General features: G+C 39.8%; 2 protein-coding genes across 3 annotated transcripts in view; one reads left to right on the top strand and one right to left on the bottom strand.

Annotated features, from left to right (window-relative positions):
- The first annotated feature begins 2275 nt into the window (after positions 1–2275).
- Positions 2276–5061, top strand: lpar2a (lysophosphatidic acid receptor 2a). Its single transcript, XM_034710807.1, is given in 9 exon segments — positions 2276–2495; positions 2751–2839; positions 2931–3416; positions 3419–3481; positions 3484–3507; positions 3510–3592; positions 3594–3675; positions 4046–4308; positions 4803–5061. Coding segments are annotated over 9 exon segments (1206 nt in total). The 5' UTR covers positions 2276–2472; the 3' UTR covers positions 4896–5061.
- Positions 5062–5253: 192 nt separating this feature from the next.
- Positions 5254–24072, bottom strand: part of pbx4 (pre-B-cell leukemia transcription factor 4) — a 30377-nt gene continuing 11558 nt past the window's right edge. For both annotated transcript variants that reach the window (XM_034710810.1, XM_034710811.1), the window contains 6 exons: positions 15882–16123; positions 13761–13951; positions 13520–13655; positions 13225–13381; positions 10250–10336; positions 5254–8575 (listed from right to left, as the gene is read on the bottom strand). In XM_034710810.1, coding sequence (XP_034566701.1) covers positions 10293–10336; positions 13225–13381; positions 13520–13655; positions 13761–13951; positions 15882–16123 — 770 coding nt within the window. In that variant the 3' untranslated portion in view covers positions 5254–8575; positions 10250–10292. The remainder of the gene's footprint in view (positions 8576–10249; positions 10337–13224; positions 13382–13519; positions 13656–13760; positions 13952–15881; positions 16124–24072) is intronic.

Below are 24072 nucleotides of genomic sequence, written 5' to 3'. Positions count from 1 at the left end.
TTTTCTTTTTCTGTTTTGATAAAAAATGTCTGTAAATCAGTTGTGCCGCTCACTGATATTCACCCGACTCAAATTCTACAGAAGTATGGATCTTTTTAAAGTTGTCAGACCAGTTCTGGTCTGCTTGCACTTGGTCTGTAACTCTTTAAATGATGTCACTGTCTAGAGCATGACATGAATATTCAATTAAAATGACCATATTAAGGTGGCCCTGAAGTGCAAATCACTCCGGCAAGTCAGAAAACACAACGGCAAATCAGAAAACGCAACGGAATTAACCAAAGCGGAAGACGAAGGTACCCTCGGGGGTCATGACTCGTCGCTGATTGGACTGGTCTATCCTTTGACACTGATTTGCCGTAGTGTTTTCTGATTTGCCATTGTGATTTGCACTTCAGGGCCACCGTATATATAAACTATATGTAGCAATATAATTATCTAGGCGTAACTGACATTAAGCAATTATAAGTTAAATAAAATAAAAATAAAACAAACAAAAATCAAGTGAGATTAGTGTTTCAGCATCAAGTTAGTTTGTATTTTGACTGGGGTGAAATGAGGATCCATTAGGGATCACTGCCATCCTGTGGCCTCATGATGGAACTGCACCTTATTGACTTTGTTCACAGTAACTTGCATACAAAATTCACAACATATCAATTAGTCACAGATTATAACATCATGAAAAAATACGTTGGCAATAAAAACTTTTTCATTTAACCATATTGCAATATTTGCACATATATAGGCGCAATCTTAATTCATATCCTATACTCTGTCATTTAAAATTATAGTTTGTTTCTTTGGACATAAAATGTTAGTTTGATCGTTTCATGGACTGAATAATTTTTTAAATGCTTACTTCGAGCATATACTGTGTAAATTAAATCTGGTAAGTCTTTTTTGGCTAAAAAATAGTGGTTTGTGGGTTTTTTAGCCTCTGTAAGTTTAAATCATAGGGTGAAATTCAGAGACACTTCCGGTGGCCCTAGAGGACAAAACAAATTTACAAAAGATGAAACACTTTTACAAAGTTGGAGACAAATTTACATTTTGGAAAACATTTTTACATTTTATAAAACAAAATTACATCAGCAAACACTTTTACCAAGGCCAAAACAAATTTACATTTAAGAAAACAAATTTACAAAAGATGAAACACTTTTACAGAGCTGTAGACAATTTTACAAACAACGGAACACTTTTACCGTTAAGTCCTACTCCTTTCAGCCTGACTCCGTTTAGCCTGAGGCTATGTGGTCTGAGTCTGTTTCATCTGAATTCTGACACATGATGAAGAAATGGTAAAAGTGTTTCTGAACTTTGTTGCAGTTCTGTCATAAAGGTGCCCTGTACTTTGTATCTACAGTATCATGATAACAATGCTTGAAGCTCAGCTCTTTTCATGGAAATAAACTTTATTCTGCATTATTCAGTAATAACATATCAGTGTAAATGATTAATAATGCTCAACATATCTTATGCTTAACTGTATATTAAAGCTGCTGTTGGTAGTCACAGAGTAAACATCTATTCAGACAGGGGCTTTGAATGTCAACACTATCCCTCCCAACCAGATTTGGGCATTATGACCTTTGCTCCAAACCCAGCAGAAAAGTAACGTTTTTTACCCCATTCTTACCAACAGCAGCTTTAACTATCACTTACTGTGTATTGACCGTATAATTCAGAAACATGACTGAAGAGTTTTAGAGTGCTAGCAAATGGATTTGATGTAGTTTTCTCACCATGACCACAAGAGAGCAGTGGGATTGCCATGAATATACCCTCATCAGATCCAGCCACTCCGCCTAGGGACAAGATGGACACCATAATATTAACACTCCCTGAGAACAATTTTTAGAATAAAACCACAGACTAAAATATTACTTACTTTTTTGACAATAAAGACAAATGACAAGAGCACGTGCTTTAAAAGTTATGCTGTTTTTACTGCAGACTCATCTGTACATATGCAAGTGAAACTCCCATCATAACACTATTATCAAATTGAAGGGTAAATTATGCTGGACTGATTGAATTAAAGTTAAAACAGAAAGTATTTTTCATTTCCGTTTTTTTTCCTGGTATTTATTAATTTCACTGCAGGTATTTTGGAGCAATGTACCACGTGCACTCACGTCTTTCAAAAAGTGATTGAACCCACTCTAGTGTCACATAAAGATATTTGAAATACATCTTGAGGATTAGGAGGACGTCCTTAAAAAAAAAAAAAAAGTTCCTTTAAGAGTTGAAAAGGCCAAAGCAAATGTGTATATGTGTTTCCGATATTTCAGGCTGCACGTGGAGGCAGCACTGCAACCTGTCTGTTAAGTCCAGCTGATCTGCGTCAAAATGATTCAGAGCTGAAACTTTTCCTCGCTCTGACGAACAGAGATGAGAGGAGACATTTAGTGTTTGGCGGTTTCAGATGGCAGCTTGCAAGCCAAGCTTTTTGTCAGAGCTGTCTGGATGGAGGAGTGCCTAAACTGGCGGTAAGTTTGAGATAATATGTGATCGTTTCTCTTCATTCAGAAAGTCGAGCAGCAGCCTCAGTCATCAGTGGCACATGTTTCATTTGTTGCTAAACGTCAAACTTACTGACTACTTGTTCTTTTTTTCGGCATGTCTGCTTTTCATACAACATTTACAAGTGAAGAGTCATTGGAGAGAGGGCGGGCGGGATAGAGGTCATGTGTTGCGTGCTTTTTTGAACAAGTGTTTTTTTCTTAATGATTAAAATGAGTCAGAGTTGCCGATGTTTGGAGGGAGAGAGTTCCAGAGAGATGGGGGCAGCGATGGCAAATGCTCTGTGTTGAACAGATGTTGAACATACAGAGTAAGTGTTATATTATTACAGTATACTCTGTTGTTGCAGTTTGTCAGACAGCAGGGACTTATTGAAATACAATTCTGGTTTATATCTGCAGCAATGGCCGTAGAGAGCAATGTGTGGAACACCTGTGACTACAGCCACAACGTCACCTTCTTCTACAACTTGGTTGGTAAGGTCATCAGCACAGGGTGGACAACTCGGGACTATGCAGTGATTGGACTGGGGTTGACGGTATGTCTCATTGTAGTCCTGGCCAACCTGATGGTGATGGTGGCCATCTTCCTGAACCACCGCTTCCACTTCCCTATCTACTATCTCCTTGGCAACATGGCTGCAGCAGACCTGTTTGCAGGTATTGCCTATGCCAACCTGATGTTGAACACTGGCCCCTGGACCAGCACACTCACCAAGAAGCAGTGGTACATCCGTGGGGCTTTGATTGACATCAGCCTGACAGCCTCTGTGGCCAACCTGTTGGCTGTGGCAGTGGAGCGCCACCAGACCATCATCACCATGCAGCTGCACAGCAGGATGACCAAGCGGCGCGTGGTGCTGCTGATCGTCTGCATCTGGGCTGTGAGTGTATTCTGGGCTTGGTGCCCTCAACTGTTTGGAACTGTGAGTGTGATCTGGATGACTGCTCCACTGTGCTCCCCTCTACAGTCGACGCTTCTCATTTTCTGGGCAGTTCCTCAACCTGCTCAATTTCTTATCATGGTGGGCATGTACGCCCGCATCTTCATCTATGTGAGATACCCAGAGCAGATACACATCGCAGCACTCCTCGGAGACACGGCAGACTGTTTTCAACCTGATGAAAACCATCTCCATGGTCCTGGGTGAGACTCTTTTTGTTAATTTGTGACACCTCATACTTGAGGCCTCTCACTTCCTACAGAAACCAGTTTTGCAGCTTTAGTCCGGTCTGTTTGTCAGACCAGTATTTATACAGTAGGTCCTCTTAGTGAGAAGCTTGTTTGGAATTTCAAGTGTTTCACAATGAAATTGTAGTCTCATTTCTTGTCATAAACCATGTCTTTGTTTTCTTAGTATCATAATTATCTGCTGTTAGATACACGAGTCACCCGAGCAGACAAGACATTACTCAACGCTGCTGCACTTTGAGACACGTGTCATGTCATGTCCCTGCTGTTGTGGAAGATTTACTGGTGATTATTGTTGACTTTTCTGACTCATTCATGTTTGCAGGTGCCTTCGTGATCTGCTGGACGCCGGGCCTTGTGACCCTCTTACTGGACGGGCTGTTGGGTAAAGCCAGCAATGTCAACTCCTATGAGAAGTACTGTTTGGTGATGGCAGAGTGCAACTCTCTGGTCAATCCCATCATCTACTCCCTGCGAGATGACGAGATGCGAGGGACATTCAAGTGGATTCTGTGCTGCCTGTGTCGCAGAGGAGCTGGCCAGCCGAGGAAGCAGGCACCTGTGGAGATTGCTTCAGCACTGCCAGAGGTACAGAGTTGCATCATACAGGTTATTGACCTGCAGTAAACAGACAACGCAGCCTGTTTATTTCTACACCCGTACGAGACACTTAAAAACAGGCAGAATTCCATTTTGTACAATAATCTTTAAAACACACAAACTGGAGAATGCCAGTGCTCTGATTATAGTTACATTATCTCTGGCTGTAGGTTTTATTTTTCCTACATTCCCTCTGTTTGTCACATATGTTTTCACTCTCCGCGCTGATGCCCATGTGATTTTAAATATCAGGTACTGTGTACCCTGCAACAGTGAAATCTGGAATTCCCCCTTGATTCTTTTGTTTTCATTCAGAATCAGAAGTATTGTTCTATAACCACAGAGCTTTCTATTACTTAATGCTAAATTTTGTCTCGTCATTTTTATGAATGGAATCTTTAGTTTTGATTCCTTGAGGTGCGTCAAATTTATAGCCAGTATTTTTTTACATCCTGTCATGATCAGAACTATTTTTTCTGCAGGAATCTCTGAACTGTGTCCAGACGTCAGAAGATCAAGCTGCATGTGTGGAAACAAACAATAAAGAGGGCAGTTGGACAGTGACAGGGCCATGATGTCTGCAGGCCCTCGATTTACTCAAATCTTTTACTGGCGTTCAAACTCTCTTTGTGATATTGACTCTTTGGATTTTCTCCTGAAGAGCAGCCATTTTTTTCAGACTACCTCTCTTCCATGTTTGTATTTGTAAATGTAATTAAAAATCTGTTAAGCTGAAAAGGATTGTAACATTGGATACATAATTTTGTTTTTCAGTGAAGTGTTCTCCTCAGTCTCATTGAGGCCAACAGATCCACATATTAATCATCATATGGTGCAATCTCTCCTTTTATTACATTAGACTATCACAAGAGCATTTGTGACAAATTATAAAATGAAACACTTCTAAAGTTTGAAATCAAATACTGAAAAAAATCACACTAAATCATTTTATTAATTTTCTAATAAGAACACTACAATTTGTCATATTCTTCCTTTTGTTGTACTCTTTCTAGAACAATTCTAAAGTTGAGGTATAAAAGGAGTTCATACAGACTCACAAGTCTGAAAACAGGGGGTTATATACAAGAGAAATGGAAAGACAGAGGTAGAGAGAGGGGTAAATACAAGGGAAAGAAGGGAGATACAAATATACTAATAAAAAAGAAATCAAAAAGGTTTAGGAAGCCATCTGGTGCTGTGGAAATTATTAAGTCAATAGAATCCAAAAATTAAAACAGAATTGTATTTCAATGAATAGAACTGAAGCTGTTTTTGAAACATTAATGACAATGACATGTTTCCTTTCATGTCTTTATGTTCAGGGTGTACATGTTTGAGGTGAGTTGACATGAGTGGAGCTAGACAAGAGCAAAGTGTAGGTCACCTGTTTTTGTATTACTCAGTCTGTCAGAAGAACTTACAATTAGGTTTGCATTCAGTGATCTAAAATGTATCCTAAAACAAAATAGGGACTAACTACCGCCAATTGTTTGCAAAAGTATACCTTCTGTAAATTCTTTCAACAGTTTGATGGGATGAACTGTCCTTAAACAGCTTGTTCACACACCTGTCCTTTCTTCACTACATACTCTTAAATCTGTCATCACACTGAATGACATGAACATGTTTGAAGGATGAAGGATCAAATGAAGCACAAACAGCGGGACATTTAGAAGTGTGGGTAACCGAGGGTGGGTGAGATCATATGGGAAATGTATGTAACAAAATACACCGTCTATAAAAGAATCTTAATTAATACATTTGTCTTTCCACAGCATCAAATGTGACACCTGTAAACCCTTCATTGCCTCCAGGTTATGTAACAAAGACCTAAATAATATTCAGAATTAATAGTTATTGTGAATTCTGTGACACAGAGGCCAAATAAAACTGGCATCTCAACCAAACATCAAAGTTTATAAAAGAAAAAAATACTGAAACGTTACACAAACTGTACAGTGACATCCATTACAACAGGTAGAAAAGGGGAAAGGATGATAATTTGGTGTGGTGATTAAGTTATCCATAAGATACACTCATATGAACTGCATGAGTAACAAAACAAGTACTAGATGTGTGATAGCACATATGACCAGTTTACAAGCTCAAGTTTTGTTCTGTAACATGGTTCAACAAAGTTTGACTGACATATTTTTATAAGGCTTTACCTTACTATCAAAATGCTTTGTCATTCACATAACTGTTAATGTATAAAATAGTTCCAAAGAATGAAAATCCCCCAAAATGTAGCAGGTTTGTCTGAAACACAAGTTTTAGATCACCCAGTGCTGCCTCTTTTTTTGGTAACAGAGGAGGAGAGAAGCCCTTGCCCAATTGGCCATTGAATAAAAAAACTCAACTGAATAGTCACGGTTTTAGCAGAAGGTATAAAAGGATGAATAAAAGGGGAGAGCATACTTTCTATGCTCAAAATCAACAGATATGATATGAGTCCTCATTCCACCCACCCTCCCTAACACCCCACAACAAAAACCCTAAAACCAAATCAACTTGGGGCATGACAACCACATATAGAGACACAGATACAAATATAACTCCCTCCTCTCCTCAGCTGAACACGTGGCTGTGTGCCCCCTTCAGAGAGACATAGAGGTAGCATTATTACATTGCTGAACGTGGTATTTTTGGTTTTGATACAACAGAAGGTTTGTAGTGTGTTGCCTCAGGCTCACAAGCTTCATGTTTCAACATAGGGAGGAGATCTCAGTTGAACCCCACCTGGTGTGTCATTGGCTGGCGGAAGCACCCAGTCTTGATAATGCTAACAAAAGGTCAGAGGGCACCAGCAACGTCCCAAGAACACTGTACACATGCCCACACAGAGACACACATCATAGCAAAAAATGATGCAATTTTCCTTTTTGGTCTGACTGTAATAATTATACCCTTATTTTTGTGACTAAAACGAAGCTAAAACTTGGAAGGTTAAATGAAAATAATATCACGCCTAGAAGTCCTACATGCATGGAAGACAGTCATGTTCCTATATTCATATCACGTTTGTCCCAATAACACATCAATGCCCCACAATCATTCCACCCTTCTCTTCCCAAAGTTAGTTAGATGCTTTATTGAGCTCATTTTTGGTGGTGGCTGGTGCATTCTTGGTGAAACAGCATTAGAAAATAGCTACAATCAAATAACTAGTGGAAAGAAAGCAAGAAGTCAAGTCTACAAGCCATCTACCAACACCCTCTAATTGGTTAGCAACAAAAAGGGCTATTGTTACAGCCACTCAACCAAAGATATTCTCCTTGCTGCCCATTCCTCCTCTTTCCACCAGCCCTATTATCAGCTGTCATGTCTGGTTAAACAGTAATCCCCTGTACTACCCTCTATAGGTAGATACACCCATATCAAGGATGCTAACTGTTGTGCTTGACACATCTTTCATGTCAGCCCACTATGAAACCACTGAAAAGTTTTGGGTGTGTTATAGGAAAGGAGTGTGCCAGCACGTTTGTGCATATCTCAATTATTCTCTTAGAAATCTTCAACAGAATGAGACATCAAGCTATAAGAACTGGAAGATAAAACAGTGTCTGGTGTTGAATGGGGGAAGGTTGATCTCGAAGATACAGATGTTTTGACAACCACTGGGGTAAGCACTTTGGTACGAGCAAGGGTGAGCAGGAGCTCCCTGGTGATCTGTATCAACAGTTTGGCTATCAAATGCCAAGGCTTCAAGAGATACAGGCAATCACACACAGTTTTCAAAGCAAAGGGTCGAGTGCAGAGGTCAATAGCACATGACAAGCTGTGTGATTACTGTGTGAAGTTATCGTGCATATACACATAATGTACAGACATCATGATCATCTACACAGCTGGATCAGTGGTCTCAAAAAGTACTTGATGTTGAAAATGATTTCTATCTGTCTCAGCATCGACCTGCTCCATCCCTCTTTTGTTCTGAGTTGAGGAGCTTCTAGCGTTGAAGTGGAGCTGTGAGGTGGAGGCAGAATAACTCCTGACTGCTGTTCGGCTGTCCTGTGTTCCAGCACAGTCTGTGTTTTATGGAATGGGAGTATGGCCTTTTGTGGTTGTCTAGTTGAGAGACAAGGGAATAGTGACAATGAGGACAGAGGATGGTAGTCAACTCAGACTGCAGTCGGAATGGAGTCATGGCAGTGAGAGCCACCAATCAATTGGAGGTGTCAGAGTGGACGCTGCCAGGGGGACCAGGAGGAGAGGTGACAGAGTGGGGGTTGGTGGTGTCCTGCCAGCTGTTAGCCTGCAGACAGTCAGGGAAGAGAGTATCTGCATTAAAAATCAGTCATCTAATCTAAATATTTGTGTCAAATGAAGAAAAAAAAAGCAGAAGTATAAACTGACCATGAGCAAGGAAAAAACAGATGCCTGAATCTACCTTAGCTCTGCTGTTGCTGCCAAAGAAACTGATTTCTGAAATGACAGTGCATATGGGATCCTGTCGCTATGTGAAATTATGTCTCCTTCTCTTCACACTCTCTCTTGTTACCCTTCTGTTTGAGGTCCTTGCCATGCATATTCCTCAGCTTTGAGCTACAAATGGCAGATAAATAGAAATATCTCACCTCAATTACTAGGGGTGACCCCAAATAGTCGAATATTCGACGATTCGTTCTAACGAGCCTTAGTCGACTGCCAATCTCATAGTCGAATAGTTTCCCGTAAAATAGTGTCTCATATATCCTATTTTTATAAAAATATAGACTTATATTAATGTAATTCTGAGAACAGCTCTTGAAGTGTTAATCTCCTAAAAGGGGTAATTAAATCACCCTGGTAATTAAAGATGGACCATTTAGCAGGACCTGTGAAGCAGACGTAGCTCAGCTGGTCTTTAAATCTTTCTACGTTCATGGCAGCTCAAAATGTCAGGAAATAAAACTTCAGTTGATCCTAAAAATAGTGATGAAGATGAGGAGCATCTTCATGAAGAGGGCTGTGAGATCAAGGATTACCGGACCACACAAAAACTGTACGGGGCCAAAGAACGAGGAGGGATACCCAAAGCGGTCCGAAGCCTCAAAACAATCCACAGCATCCCCATCCCACCTCCAACGCCATCAGAGAGGATATTCTCTATGACAGGATTTACAGTCACAGAGCAAGGAGCGCACTTCTACCTGTAAACACGATGGTTTTCCTCACGTACAATTTTAAAAGACTCACGCGGACAAGACGCGATGAAAGACTGTTTTTAAAAGGTACTGTTAAGAGATTTAAAACCCTTTAGCTGGTTCAGGTTTGATTTTGAACATTATAAACATGTTTAGCCTTAAGTTAGACAACTACCCCCCGCAGCGCTGCTCTCCGCGTGTGAACCTGTTTAAATATCTCCTGATTCTATTCTATAAGGCGCGTTTGTTCCATGTTTAACGGATGGTGGCCTTATTTGAGTTTTCTCTCCTCCACCACTTGTTTTCGCAATATATAGATTTAAAACTCTAAGTTTTATGCTTATAATATTCTGTTGTCCCCTTTACTTTAAGCTACGCGTCTCTTAATTCGCAAAGGGTTATGCGTAATATTGTCATGCGGTCACCATCATGCCGACTTTAGGTCAATAAGGAAAAACAACAAACATTCGACTATTCGTCGACTATGGGCAAAATCTGATGGATCAGATTCGACTAAGCAAATCCTTAGTCGGGCTCACCCCTATCAATTACACAAACCCATATGTTCTCTTGACATCTACTAAATAAGCTTACTGGAGAAAGCAAACTGTGGCTTTCGCTGCATGTAATTTCTCACCTTTAGCACTTTACCAGCAAGAAACAGATGCTGTCACATCACAGAACACATTCATTTAATGATTTCTAAGTCAAAGAAGATGCATTTGTGTTCTTCTATCTGATTTAATTCAAAGCAATTTGTTTATTAGCTACTCCATAAAATCAAGCCTTCAGTTTATGCTTACATCCAGGCGATGAGGGGTGTAGAGGCCACTACCTGACAGCTCCTCATAGCCGCCCGTCAGGTGTGTAGCACGGTGCAGGGTATCCACCTATCAGAGACACACACAAAAAAAATAAGCACAAACTTATGCAAACCACCTCTGCACTAGTTTCCATGACATGGAAAGTCAACTTCTGGTAAACATGTGGTAAACTTTGGTATCTACTGGCAGAGGAACATATACAGAATCTTTATTCACATTTATTCACGTAGAGGAAACATTCTCTTTAATCTACACATCAAGGAGAACATATGGAGGGATGAGGAGAGGAACTTTGAGGGGCAAGGAAACCATGGATTAACAAGGCAGAGTGCTGTTGAGGGTTGGAGGAGCAACACAACCTAGAGGTAGAGAAACTGAGCCTCAGTCAGAGGGGTGTCTGGTTCAATCCCCAAGATTTAAATACCCCAGCTCTATGTGATGACTACAAAGTAGAGGGAAAACCCCGATGCCCCTAAACTGGTACAGAGCGTACATTCTCCCATGTCTTCTCATAAGAGAAATATAGCTTTGGACTGTGTAATTATAGAGTGGTATGTATCAATACAAAACTAAATAGCCTTAAAAAACCTGACATAATTCCTCTTGAGTGAGTCCATAAGCTCCTCAGGGCTCACGGTACAACGCAAAGAAGGGTCAGCTTGTCTGTGTGTTGGGGGAGGAGATGATGGGATCATAGGTAAAGTCAGGACAGGATCTGAGGAGAGGTGGTGATCTAAAGGAGCTAGACTAGGAGTACGTATCCGGGAACTCTGGTGGCTAAGTTAACAGCATTGAGGTCAACTCTAAAGCTGTCCTCAGTGCATACCTGCGACTGTAGCGGGGGAGCGATGGTGAGACCCTCCCCGTTGAGTGAACGCAGGCCAAGGTAGATGTCGCCTGTGTGAGACAAACTGAATGACCCCGGTGACCCTGCAGGCAATATATATAGCCAATACTCAATCAGCTCCACCACAGTGTCATGGGGTCAGAGGGTCACTTCTGTTTTGGAACAGACTGGAAGAAGTATATTCTGATTTCTAGGTTCAAATAGGGCGGAGGTGTTCTCAACCAGCTTACTCGGAATATATATTGAAAGGTTAATCTGGTTTCTGTGGCTGAGTCGCCCTTCTGTATGGATCACAGTCTGGGCTTTAATAACTGACAATTGACCCACAGTTTAGTTTTTCAAGAGCCTGTGTTTGTCAGCATGGTGGGATACAATCAAGTGATAGCAGGTAGGGGGCGCTGAGATTAAGTACATGAGAGATGTCACACTGTGCATGTAAAAAGGCTAGAGTATAATTAAGAAAATATTTAAAAACCCCTTTCAAGAAGAAGAGAGCTAACTAAAGTTACATATTTGAATGACCCCACTTCATTTTTTATCAAACTTCTAGGCAAAGGAGTTACTCTATTCTGACTTTGACTGTGGTGCTTTTTTAAAAAGACAATGTACTAGTAGGGGAAGATAAAAAGGTTGAGCCAGCTGATGAAAAACATTAACCAACAAATTAATTAAGAATAGGGATGATTTAAAGCAGGAGTTCCCAAATTGTGAGTCGGGACCCCCTGGGGGGTCGCTAGACACAAATGGGGGGTCGTGAGATGTCTTCCAGAATTCTTTTTTTTTTTAAACTTATCTAAAAGTATTTATTATTATTATTTATATTTGTTTATTTAGGTTTATCTTCCTTTTGGTTTGTAATGTTAATTTTATTATTGTATTGTATATATATAATATATAATATATATATATAATTATTAATTTTTTATTATTCTTTTTTATATATTTTTTTGTTTGTTAACTTGTGGTGAACAAAGAAATACTACAAAAAAATGCGATAAAAAAAGTTGAATGACAAAAGTCATCTAAAAATAGTCCATTTTATTCATTACAGTAAAAATTATCGACAAAAACAGTAGCTAAACTTGAAATAAAACCTGGAAAATACAAAACGTAATGAGTTTTGTGCCTTTCTTTTGTCAGATGACTCCTAAGTTTTGGGTTAGTGAACAGTTAATTATCATAAGCATCAGTAGCATTAGGTTAATTCATGACGGCACAGAAACACAGTCACATGCTCATATAGGTAGGGTCATTTTCTGCAGACCAACTAAATGAAGCCACATTAAATCACTTTGAGGGACAGTGGGGGTTGCAAGTCTTTAGTACTTATATTTTGGGGGTGGCGGGCTGAAAAGTTCGGGAACCCCTGATTTAAAGAGTGTCAGAACACAGAGTATAGCTGAGTGTTTGGAAACGCGCATGTTGTAAATGCATCTGCATAATAAAGATAAAAGAAGTCAATGCAAGTCTTCTCTAACAGATGATCATAGACCAAGACCACAGCACAAATGTCTCCTCTCTCTGTCCTCAGGTGGACTTTGCTTCATCAGAAAACCAACATGAAAAACGTTCCAGATTTGGATATTTAGAAACAAACATAACTTTTCAGGTGTGGACAAAAAAATGGGAATTAGATACTTTATCTAATCCACATATACTTAACTGCTTCATTTATTAAACTTCATTTATTTTACAAACTAAGTAACATTATAGAAAGTAGTGGACAGAGCTGTGCATTTTTTAAATGTAAGTATCTTTATAAAATACATCAGACTTTTGGAGCTCAAATGTAAAATCAGGAAGATATCGATTGCACTTCTGAATGTATCATCCCTTTTCTCTGAATAAGTTTTGCTGTAGACAACTTTCAACCAATGATTTCAAGTCAAACCAATTGGATTAAGTCTCATGACTCTGAATACAGTGTAACACCTGGCTGAAAGCAGAGTTGGAGAATATATTAGGGATTGTCCTTTGAATGATCAATTCAGCCCTTCAACAGTTTGTGTGATTCGATCTGTTTACTTCTGTCTAAAAAAATATTTTTACTTAGCAATCTTTAAATGTGAACTGAAAAAGCGTGGGTGGATGACGGAGGAAGTAGTACCTGAGTTGGGTGTTGCTGGAGAATTAGCCTGGCTAGCCTGCGCAGACACGTTGGCAGCATCCACCGCTGTTTTAACCGCGTAGAGGTTCGCTTCCTCCTGGAACTTACCAATGTTCTTCTTGTAGCGTATTCTCTTGTTGCCAAACCAATTAGAGACCTGAGGGAGGGATAGAGGTCCGATATTTGTATTGAAGCCTGATTATAACAACCATAATAATATATTCAGTGTCCACACAATCAGCTACAATGCACTTTCACCTAGATGATCGCCAATATAATGGTTTTATAAATTCACCTGAGACACAGTGATTCCACACTTTTTGGCCAGTTCCTCCTTGGCTTCCTCACTTGGATAGGGGTTAGACAGGTGGGAGTAGAAATACTCGTTCAGCACCTCTGTAGCTTGCTTGTTGAAGTTGCGCCTCTTTCGTCTGACAAACAGAAGAATAATAACTGAAATGCTTGGAGTTTACAAGCATCAACCTGCTTACAGCCCAGTCAAGGAAATAACCAGCCAAAAACACACAAACACACACCTGGCATCAAGGAAGCGTGAGCGCAGAATCATGACGGCCTCGCAGGTGCTCTGTTTGAGCTGCATCTGGATTGAACTGAACTTGCGGTGGATGATGGCAACCATGCGCTCAATCTCCTTGGGAGAGATGGGTCGTGTGCGAGACTGCTCTCTCAGCAGGTTCATTACATGGTTGGTAAACTCACTGCAGGCCTGGTCAAGGGAGAGAGAAAAAGGAGTTAAATGAGACTGTAAAAAATGTCTGAGCAAAGATACTGTCCAGTTCCAACACACCGTTCTGATAAAAACATTTAGGCCTAAGCTGTTTATGTCGATAGCTTACCATATTTTTTTCTTCTTCTTCTATATAACTGTAATATTTAAAGGAGGGATTTACACAATTAATCGATATCGATTAATTGACTGTTAAGAAATTTATATGAAACACGCATTTTTGTTTTCAATTTTCCGTCTCAAACATCATGGTCTCATATTACACTCAGCTATCAGGAGGTGTTTTAAGTTTAAAGCATGTTTAAATGTGAATCAGCTGTTAAAGGTGTTGCTCACAGCGGAGACGCTCAGCTGGCGGCTGCGCGTCAGATCTCCACGTGTGCCTTTTTAATGAGGATTAATACGCAACTGCTGCCAACAACGATACCGACACAAAGGTTGACAACATTAAACAGGGCTTTTCCTCACCTTTAGATACAAAGCCAACAGACTGGTGGGAATTGTTAGTACTCTATGTTTGCAGACCAGCAACATCAGAGCCGTCTGGGCTTTTCTGCCGCTGGACTGATTATGACCTGGTTGCGCTCCCGGCTGACACCTGATCGAATACACGTTTATTTTCTCAATAAAAACGAGTAGGCAGAAAACTGGACACTGCGAGTCTGAAGGACTTTTCTGTTAGTATTATGAGCCTTCACATTATAAGTCTATGTCTGCGGAGAATATTTTTATGAACCTGATCGTTGATAATCAGTGTTAAACATGTTGTACACCGTATCCAATACCGTAAGTTATATGCATTTTGTTGCTGTAGAAAATATAATTTAGTGGAAAAATATGTATTTGGCCTTGTTTTTGACATAAGAATAATAATTGATTTTTTTATTGATTAATCGATAATTGATCATTAACATTTCCAAAAATCGACCCAGAAAATACTTAAAATGTACATCCCTAATTTAAAGCCACATTTGGTGTGTGAGTTACATGTAAAATTTTAATGAGTAAATAAATGCACAGCATGACTGCTAGAACTTGAATCAGTATCACACTAAGGAATAGCTAACAGGTGCATTTAAGAGCTAAATGCAAAAATGAAAGGACTGATTTGTTATATGAAAACATTTTGCATTTGGTGTTGGGGAAAACATTGTCCAATATAAAAGATATAATTTCAAAGTATTTCAATCCTTTTTTAATCAAGCTCTTATAAGAGTCCACCAGCAATACAAGAAAGAAATTATTTTGAAGTCCATGTATGTACTGTAAAATTCTGAAGTTGTGAGGTATGACTTTGATAAATGTGTTCATGTATTTCATACAGACTAGATATCAAAATGAATTGCTCCTCTGTCTTGTCGATGAGCCTGCATTCTTACCCAAAAGCTCTCATTGCCCTTAACAGGAGACTTTCACAAGCCAAAGGTTCACAAGAACAGCCGGGGAAGGTTGTTTTCACATTTGATTCTCATTTGTTTTGCTGGGTTTTTTTTGCAAAGCTGCTGACCTCAGCAAAATGTAAGGGCCTTAAGAGTACAAAGATTAATGAGGATATTTTCATAACTATACTGAACTACTAGACATTTTTTTTTGTTTTATTAATTCTGTACTGACTGGTGGAAGTCACTGAATTAAAGCTATGATTGAATGTAATCTGATGACTGTAAGCTGTCTATGGTATGTGTTTGCGGCCATGTGCCAGTTTGCATTTGATATGAGCTACAGCTGCTGGTTAAAGTAAGGAAAATATCACAAAGCAAGGAGTGCCCAGTCTTATTTGTTGAAATCTTAGGTTAAAATCCTACGGGTGGCGTTTTTTTAATCAGGCTGGCCTAAATGTACGATATCATCACATGTTAAAATGTGTTGAAAGGTTAGGTTTAAGCATTATGTTCAGCTCAGTACACACCTGTTCATACTTCTCCAGCTCAGAGTGATAGATCTGACGGATCTGGGCAAGCTTGGCTCTGTAGTCAGAGTGTTCGATGCTGTCGGTGGGTGAGCCCCCTGCTGCTGCTGCTGCCGCAGCTGCAGCGGCTGATCCTCCTCCCTTCTCTGGTCCTGACACACCCTCTGCAAGCAACATGTTGTCCAACCTCATGATCTGGGGATCTGGGGGGTCCTCCTCCTGCACACCTCGTATACTCAGCACTGTACAAGAGAAAGAGAAAAGGAATAGACAAGGTTAGTATTTAGATGTTTAGGGGAAAAATGTTATTTCTTGGTCTGCTCAAGTTAGATTGCTTTTCCACGGGTTGAGAAAACCTGTTTGTTTTAACAGTATCTGAAAAAATGGACCGTACTTTTCCCTTCAAGTGGAAGGCTATAAGAACGTTTGAGGGGTGCATAGAAAGGTGCTTTATCACTGCTAAAATTCAAAGAAGTGCTGCCCTGTCAAAACCCAGTCAAGTTCCTCCCCTGAGTCATTGCTGTGAGTGCCTGGGTGAATTCTCAATGAGCCTGAACTTCCTGTAAATCAACAGCAGAGGGCAGTGTAGTCCCTTTGTGGCAGACTGCCAGAGATAAGGGCATGAGGCATGAGACCAGTAATGGGAGTGCATGTGCTGTCACTATGAGCCCTAGTGGCCATAAGTATAGTTATCAGTTGCTGCCCCCACCACTGCATTATACCAGGACCTCTGTCAGCCTGCAGCCATGCTCTCATCTCTCTCTTTCTCTCTTTCACACATACACACTCCCTTACAGATACCACTCTGTTACTGAAAAGTTTTAAGTACAGACAACCATTTTTCTTCAGAGCCTACAGCTTTAAAAACTTCACTTAATTTGCTCTTGACCCCTTTGCCCCATAATCATTCAACTTCAGAAAGTAGGAGTACAAACTTGCTATCACGGTTGAAAATCTTGGGGACATTACCGTTACTTACCAACAATATTCTGTAAATCACAATAATGTGATATGAAACACATGGTTACTACAATACCACTTTCACTTTTATCTCATTTATTAATGTACAAAACATAAAATACTGAAATGGAATAAAATGATCTTCATAGTGTTTTTAGGTACAGATAAACATTCACTAGTTCTACTCTCAGCTCTAGTTTAGTCTTTTCCAAGTATGATAAATCTTTGAGTTTTGGACTTGGTCAGGCAATGAGAATTGAAGATGATCATACACACTGGGTCTCTGAGAACCTCTAATCAGCATTCAAATGAATGATAATAAAACCTTTGCATATATACACACATATATGTATATAATATATATAATATATATATGACGTCACCAACCATTTGCATATGCGCATCACTTTTCCAGTCAAATAGCCAGGTGGGAGTCAGAGGACATTAACAAAAATGGCACACTACTGAGCTGTGTTTGAGCTGCTGACTCTTAATGAGTTTATTCACGCTTCTTCAGAAAAAGTTAATGGTTTTCGAGCGTGTGTTTGCTATAGTCTTCTCGTTTATTTGTAGGCATGTGTTGCTTTTCCTGAGTGTTATTACAAATGGTTCCTTCAAATTGGGCCATGTTTACCATGTGAACACCCCCTTCTTATCATATTCAAAACATCATAAGTCAAATTACTCGGAAAGATTCAAGTTCATGAGTTGTGACGTGTCTGATGTTTTAAGAAGCTTTTAGCCCGTGGACTAAAAGCTTCACATAAATACATTATGTTATTATGTAACTGACAGGGTCTGTAGTTAGAGGAGCTATGTTGGCTAACGTTAACGAAATCACAGCTTGCAAAATGTAGTTTGATTAACGTTAGCTACGTACAGGACCGAAAGGAGATATGGCAAGTGTTTGTCAACAACGTTAACTTTGTTGTCTTTTCTTTTGTTCTCCACATGGTGTTTCAGCACAAAGGCAAATTGCTAAAATGCTGAAAGCAAGGAGGGCAACAATTGATCTTTTGGCCTCCATGTTTTGCCATTGCTACACTGCTAAAGGTGCATTTCGACCAAGAGTTCCGGGGTTTTTAGCCCCCAGAACTACTTTCCCCGGAACTAAAAGGTTCCTGACCCCCCCCCATTGTTGTCTACGTTTCGACCACGGGCTGAAGTCCTAGGTGGATTGTGCAAATCAGGCCAGTGACATATAGAGAAAAAAAATATTTTAAATGATATTTTGAAATTTTAATAAAAAACTAAACTATGATGCATTTCCAGGAACTCCCTGTGTTTCAGCAAGTGTGTAAACTCCACAAACACCGTTACGTTCAGCCGAAAGTCCCGGGACTTTTGATAAGTACTAACCCCCAAGCAGGGGCTTTTCAGGGGGGAGATTAACTACCTAAACTAAATTTAGTCCCTGGTTCCTCCAATTGAAATGCAAGTAGTTCAGGGGTAAAGTTCCTGCGGTTGAAAAACGCCATAAGTTGCCATACAGTTACCTGTACACAACTTCACCACACAACTTCCTGCTTTGCGAGTACCATTTGAAAGCACCGGAAGCTATACCACCAACTACGGGTCTGCCATGCATTCTCCAGTGTTTGCTGTCGTTTTTGCAATGTCTTATGAAGGTTGATTTTTATCAAACTGAAAGATTCGGAAGGAAAGACTTTTCTGTTTTAATGGGGCCATTCTCGTGAAACAAACTCACATGTAGGCAGAAAACGCTAAACCTTGGGGTACTTCACATGCAATGTGGACAATGATTTGCTTATACTGACTGAGAAAGTGGTTTGAGATGTGTGAGATATAAACCAACTGAATTCTAAAATTTCATGATCTAAGGAATCAATGGCTTATCATAAGTCTGAAAGAATTAAAACTGAGCACTTCTTCACTAAGCTGGAGGTTATTTGCTACATTGAGTAAGACTGTGTCTGCGATGTGGATGCTTTCAAACCTGACATTTTTATCTTATGTTAACCATAGTAATTTAAAAAATGTATACCAGAATTAGTGAATTTTGAGTCACCTATACTCAACACAATACTACTTTAACATGCTTGTTCTTTATACCTACAGACTGCCTTAATGAGGTAAAAGTCAATATGAACAGCAGTGAAACCAGGCAAGGTTCTGAATGAGACAGGTGCCAACAATATGGATGACAAGATTAATCCCAGTGGAAACTGGGTTAGGTGCTCGTCCGCCTTAGGGATTATGCTGGTTAGTCAAAGCTCATCTTCAAAGGTTAGGGGGAGCATGAACTCATTATTCAGTTTTAGTCTTATTATCAAAACTCTTTGAATTGTAAGAATCGTTATGTTTGATCAAAGTTTCCCTGCAGAGGATTGTCTTGAAAAACAAGTTTGCTGACGCCAAGCAGCCAGAGCTAACAAATGGGCAAGCAGTAGAGTCGGGCTAACAGATGTGAAAGAAACGAGGAAAACAGTTTTGCTTTAAGTTTCCAAGTGCTGCAGAGCAGATGAGATTTTGCTTTTCCAAACTTCATTTGATAAATGAGTCTGTTACACCATTTAGGGCCTCTCTATGCAAAGCACCCCCTCTAATTTTTTGCTTGTTCCTTCTTGTCTTTTCTTTCCCTCTGCTAAGGTCTCTTCTCTCTTCGAGGCACATTCCTGCTCTGCTGCTCCCCCATCTCAGGGCTCAGGAATGCAGCAGACCCAGCCGCCTGAACTAATGACCCTGATTCGCCCCATCTCATTCCCTCCTCTTGTTCTTTCTTTTCAGTCATTCTCCAACAATCTCAGCACTTCCTATCCACAAACACTATGGCTTCTTTGTTGATAAAAGGTACAGAAGTACCTGTTTAGTACCTGTTGAATCTGCATGATCAGGACACTTTGCCTTTGCTCCGAGGGCTACTTAAGTTTTGTGTCCTGACAAAATCAAGGCCATCCCGCCTCAGACATCTCTGATTCTAATTGTATGCTTGTGGTGGGGTGGATGTTCACTGTCCATTCACTGAGAAGTACATCTGACCTACAATGAAGAGGGCAACTGCAGCTCTTGAAGCTTCTCACCTCTCCACCCTCCCTTTTGCCCCCACTCCTCATTATGGCCCCCAGCTGTAGCCTAATACCCCTACATTCTCCTAATTACTCCAATTAAGCCGCGATTACCCACAATTACACTGAAGCGCAGTCTAGAGGCCTAGTGATATTATAGCAGCTGTTAAGATGAGTTAAGACACAGCACAGAAGAGGGCCCAAAGAGATGAGCAAGGGAAAACAGATTCTGAAACAAATAAAAAAAACAGAATAACAAGAAACAGAGGAAGAACATTACAGGTGTGAGAGCTGGCTGCCTGGTTGTTTTGCTCCTCTATCCAAGCACAGTGTTGCCTTTTGATCAACTGGCTCCCGACATTGCCGCTGGGCTGGTTCGGTTACTAAGAGACTAAAACTCAGAGTGCCGTAAGTAATGATACTTAAATTCCTTTTTTTAAACAGGAAGACAGCTTAAGACCCACTGCCGCCATCCACAGCCCTCAGAAATCACACCATTATGCACACGTTACCACCCTAACTGCGCTGTGTGGCATTGAGAGACGGAGCAAGCAACACATACTATGAAATATTCAGGGTATCCAGCTGGGCTTTCACTGCATACATAATCATTCTCATTTCTGCACAGCCAATGTGGAAACAGTCCGCTCTGCAGACACAACACAATATATGAAGTGGTGAAGGTAAGGTTGAACAACCTAACCAGTGGTGTAGTGCTGTACATTAAGTGTAATACCTTCCACACATAGGAATAGATGAGTCTTAAACGCAGTCAGTATATCATTGCTCAGCTCACAACACAAGCTTTATCCTTGTCTGTCCTCCCTAGCATCCCCTTTTTCACTCTGTCTCCCCCCAACACACATCCCCCCCCTTCTCCCTTTCAGCCCACCCCCACCCAACCCAGTGCCCCCCCCCTCCCTCTGTTCTCCATTTCAGTCGAGTTCTCCATGTGAGCCGCAATCCCTCATGCTGTCAGCCCCCCTCTCCCTCTCTCTGTAGACAGACAGGATTAGCATTTTAATTGCATCAGCTCCCTTGGGTATTCTCAGCCTTTCACTGGGAGAGAGCAAGGGAGCGGGAGAGAGAGAAGGAAGGAAAAACAGGGGGGAAAAGGTACGGAGAGAGAGAAAGAGGGTGGAAGGAGAACCAAGGAGAATTGAAAAAAAGGACAGGAAAAGATATGTGTTTGAGAGAGGGAGTAAGACAGGAAAAGAGAGAGAGACGAAAGGCTACAGAAATGTATAGAATGAAAGGATAGGATGGTGGACACATCACCTTTTCTTTCAATACAGATACAGTATTTAAACAAAAATAGAAAGGTGGTTTCATCAGAAAACACTACATTCCCATGCATATTTACATTGAAAACTGTAAAAACGAATCTCAACTGCAGCTTTGAAAAATTGTAACACAGGAAACTAGGGACTGAGACCAACTCATCTATATAAAACTTATTATATTACACACCTCATAAATACAGTTTGACCCTTTCACAAACAAATAAACCACATGCCAGAATAACTTAGTCAAACACCAAGAATGGTTGGCTAAAACCAGAGATTTGATTCAGTTTTCAGGTAATCAATAGTTACATTAAGAGAAAAAAAGATTTCTGCAGTGGAAGTCTGAAAAAACCATGACCTGACTAGACATCACTACGGTTTCCATATTCTTAGTGTGTTTCATATAATGGGTTTTGTACTGTAAAGAAACTGAGTGTCATTGGAGAGGGGATTTCCAGTTTCTATAGAGTCTTGACCTTTACACCTCTGCAATGAAATGGAAATTTCACCTTCATTATAAATGTTTTTACCTTGTAAGTGTATAAATGCAAAACCACATCCTGCTCACAGCAATTGGTCTGTAGCAGTCCAAGAATGATCCTGAATGCCACCAGCACATAATTTAAAATCATTTGATCAAACAATTATTAATTTTCACTCTCAAAAACAATTAACAGTGAGCCCGTTTTATTTTGATTTGGTGGTATGTCAACTGCCCCCAAAAAGGGATAAATAAAACGGTGCCATATGTCATTTGTAGTTAATTGCACAAAAAAAATCAATCGTTTCCCAAATGGGCTTTTTGCCAAACGGGTATGGGAAAGAGTAAATATGTACTAACACTAAAACATTAAAAGGTATGTTCCCCATCCTTTTAAAATGGTGTTTTTGTTGAGTACAGTCAACTTCATGAGCCTAATCCATATGTCCATTCCTGCTTTAAGCAGCTCACGTTAATCAGCATCTGTTTGGGTTGTTCACCAGAGTCCTGTTGCACGCAGCCCCCCACTCTGGCACAACCAACACAAACAAACATACATTAACACACACACACAAACACAAGAGTGTGACATTAGGCAAACAGAAAAAACACACTGTGGTCTGATTAAGGTGTGAATTGGAGAACTGACACCTTGGGCCAACACAACACCTCAGTCCAACACATCATTAATCAGTCCTTAATTAACAAAAGAAAGAGGCTCAGACACCCCATTGATGACTAAACATACCCCCCTTTGAACACTTACAAACAAACAAACAAACAAACAAACAAACAAACAAACAAACAAACAAACAAACACTCACAAATACTTAAGATCAACTTGTGGTGACACTTAGTCTACAAGAATGTTGGGAAAATGTGAACTATTTCAGCATACTGAAAAATATTATGTTGATATTCCAAAAAGCCATCTTTACTATTGGACAGTGCTTAAATGATAATGAATATCAATCAACAAATTAAGACTTAAAATGGCCCAGATTACACAACTATATCCTCCTCAACAAGCAGTAACTTGTGCTCATACAATACGTTTTAGGTTAGGCTTGATTTGTTAATAACACAGCTTTTATTTTACTTAACTTGTCAATGGGGATGTAACAGTAACAGTTTTACTATATGGCAAGAACATAATTGTCTTGAAACAGTCGTGGACTTGGGACAGTATGAAACGTCCTCCAGGCAAAAAGTGCAGTTTTATTAGGGAAGTGGAAAGCACAGAGACCATCGTCCCATGCATGAGGATTGAGGATGCTCCAGCAGCTTTGAAATCCGACAGGTTGAAGCATTTTGGTTTCCCATGTCAAGAGTTGAGGAAAGAGAATAGGTAATGGACTAAAAAGTGTCCTTGGGCAAGACAATTAACTCCAAATTGCCCCTGGTGTTGTGCCATCAGCATGTGTATAAGATTAGTTAATACTCTTGGGTTCTTAATATAGCAGCCTCTGCCATCAATGTGTGAATGTGGTATGAATGGGTGAATGTGACACGTAATGTATGCACTCTGAGTGGTCAGAAGACCAAAGGGAGCACTATATAAACACAGACCATTTACAAGTCCAGGCTATTAAAGAAGGAAAAAATCCTGCCAGGCTGTAGAATTCAGACGGATTGTATACACTGGAGCAAAACTCCCACCACGTCATACTTTGGTCAAACACCATTACTAGCTCTCTACAAAAAGACAAAGGCTAAAGCTACATCGGACCTCAAGCAAGCAGAGTCTATTTTACAGGTTTATGTTCTGAACAATGAAAACATTTGTAAATAATGGAGACAATTGTTTTTTTGATTTTGACAATCCAGTCATATTAACATGAAAAAATAAGTTCCAAGCCCAATGGAAATTTCAATACTTAAATCCTCCTATTAGGCCAAAATAATGATTTCTGTATTTGCATAGTTAATTGAAAAGTTTGTAGCTATAAAGAAGCTTAAGCTTAGACATAATTACACATTTTAGGCAAACTTTGAGTGATAATTTGATGATTTTTTAATCCAAATGACGTTATATTTTTATACCTGCTACTACTTTACCCAAAAGGCAAAGAGATTATTTTTTATTTAACTTTTAACCAGGTTGGTCATTCTATTGAGATCAAAGATCTCTTTTTCAAGGGAGATTGCGAGAACACTAATTGTTTAAAATAATTAGTTAATAGTTCATTAGATACTTTAACACAATATCAGAGCATTACATAATTGGGAGCACATTTGTTTTTTATTTATCTTACTGAGCAATAAAGACCTTTTAGCCAAAACAATTAAAGGTACATTTTCCAAACTACGGTGTTTTAAAGGTTTTATCGAGCACTATGGAGTACCTGACTCGATTTTGTACACAATATCCCTCGTCTAGTGCAGTTCTGCACACGGAGAAAGATGTGGAAACATAGAAGAAAGACTCAAAATGTCAC

The sequence above is a fragment of the Notolabrus celidotus genome, chromosome 20 (genome assembly GCF_009762535.1).
Source record: "Notolabrus celidotus isolate fNotCel1 chromosome 20, fNotCel1.pri, whole genome shotgun sequence".
NCBI lineage: Eukaryota > Metazoa > Chordata > Actinopteri > Labriformes > Labridae > Notolabrus > Notolabrus celidotus.
The sequence above is the reverse complement of the archived record's forward strand: the minus strand, read 5'-3'. Positions and strand labels throughout refer to the sequence as shown.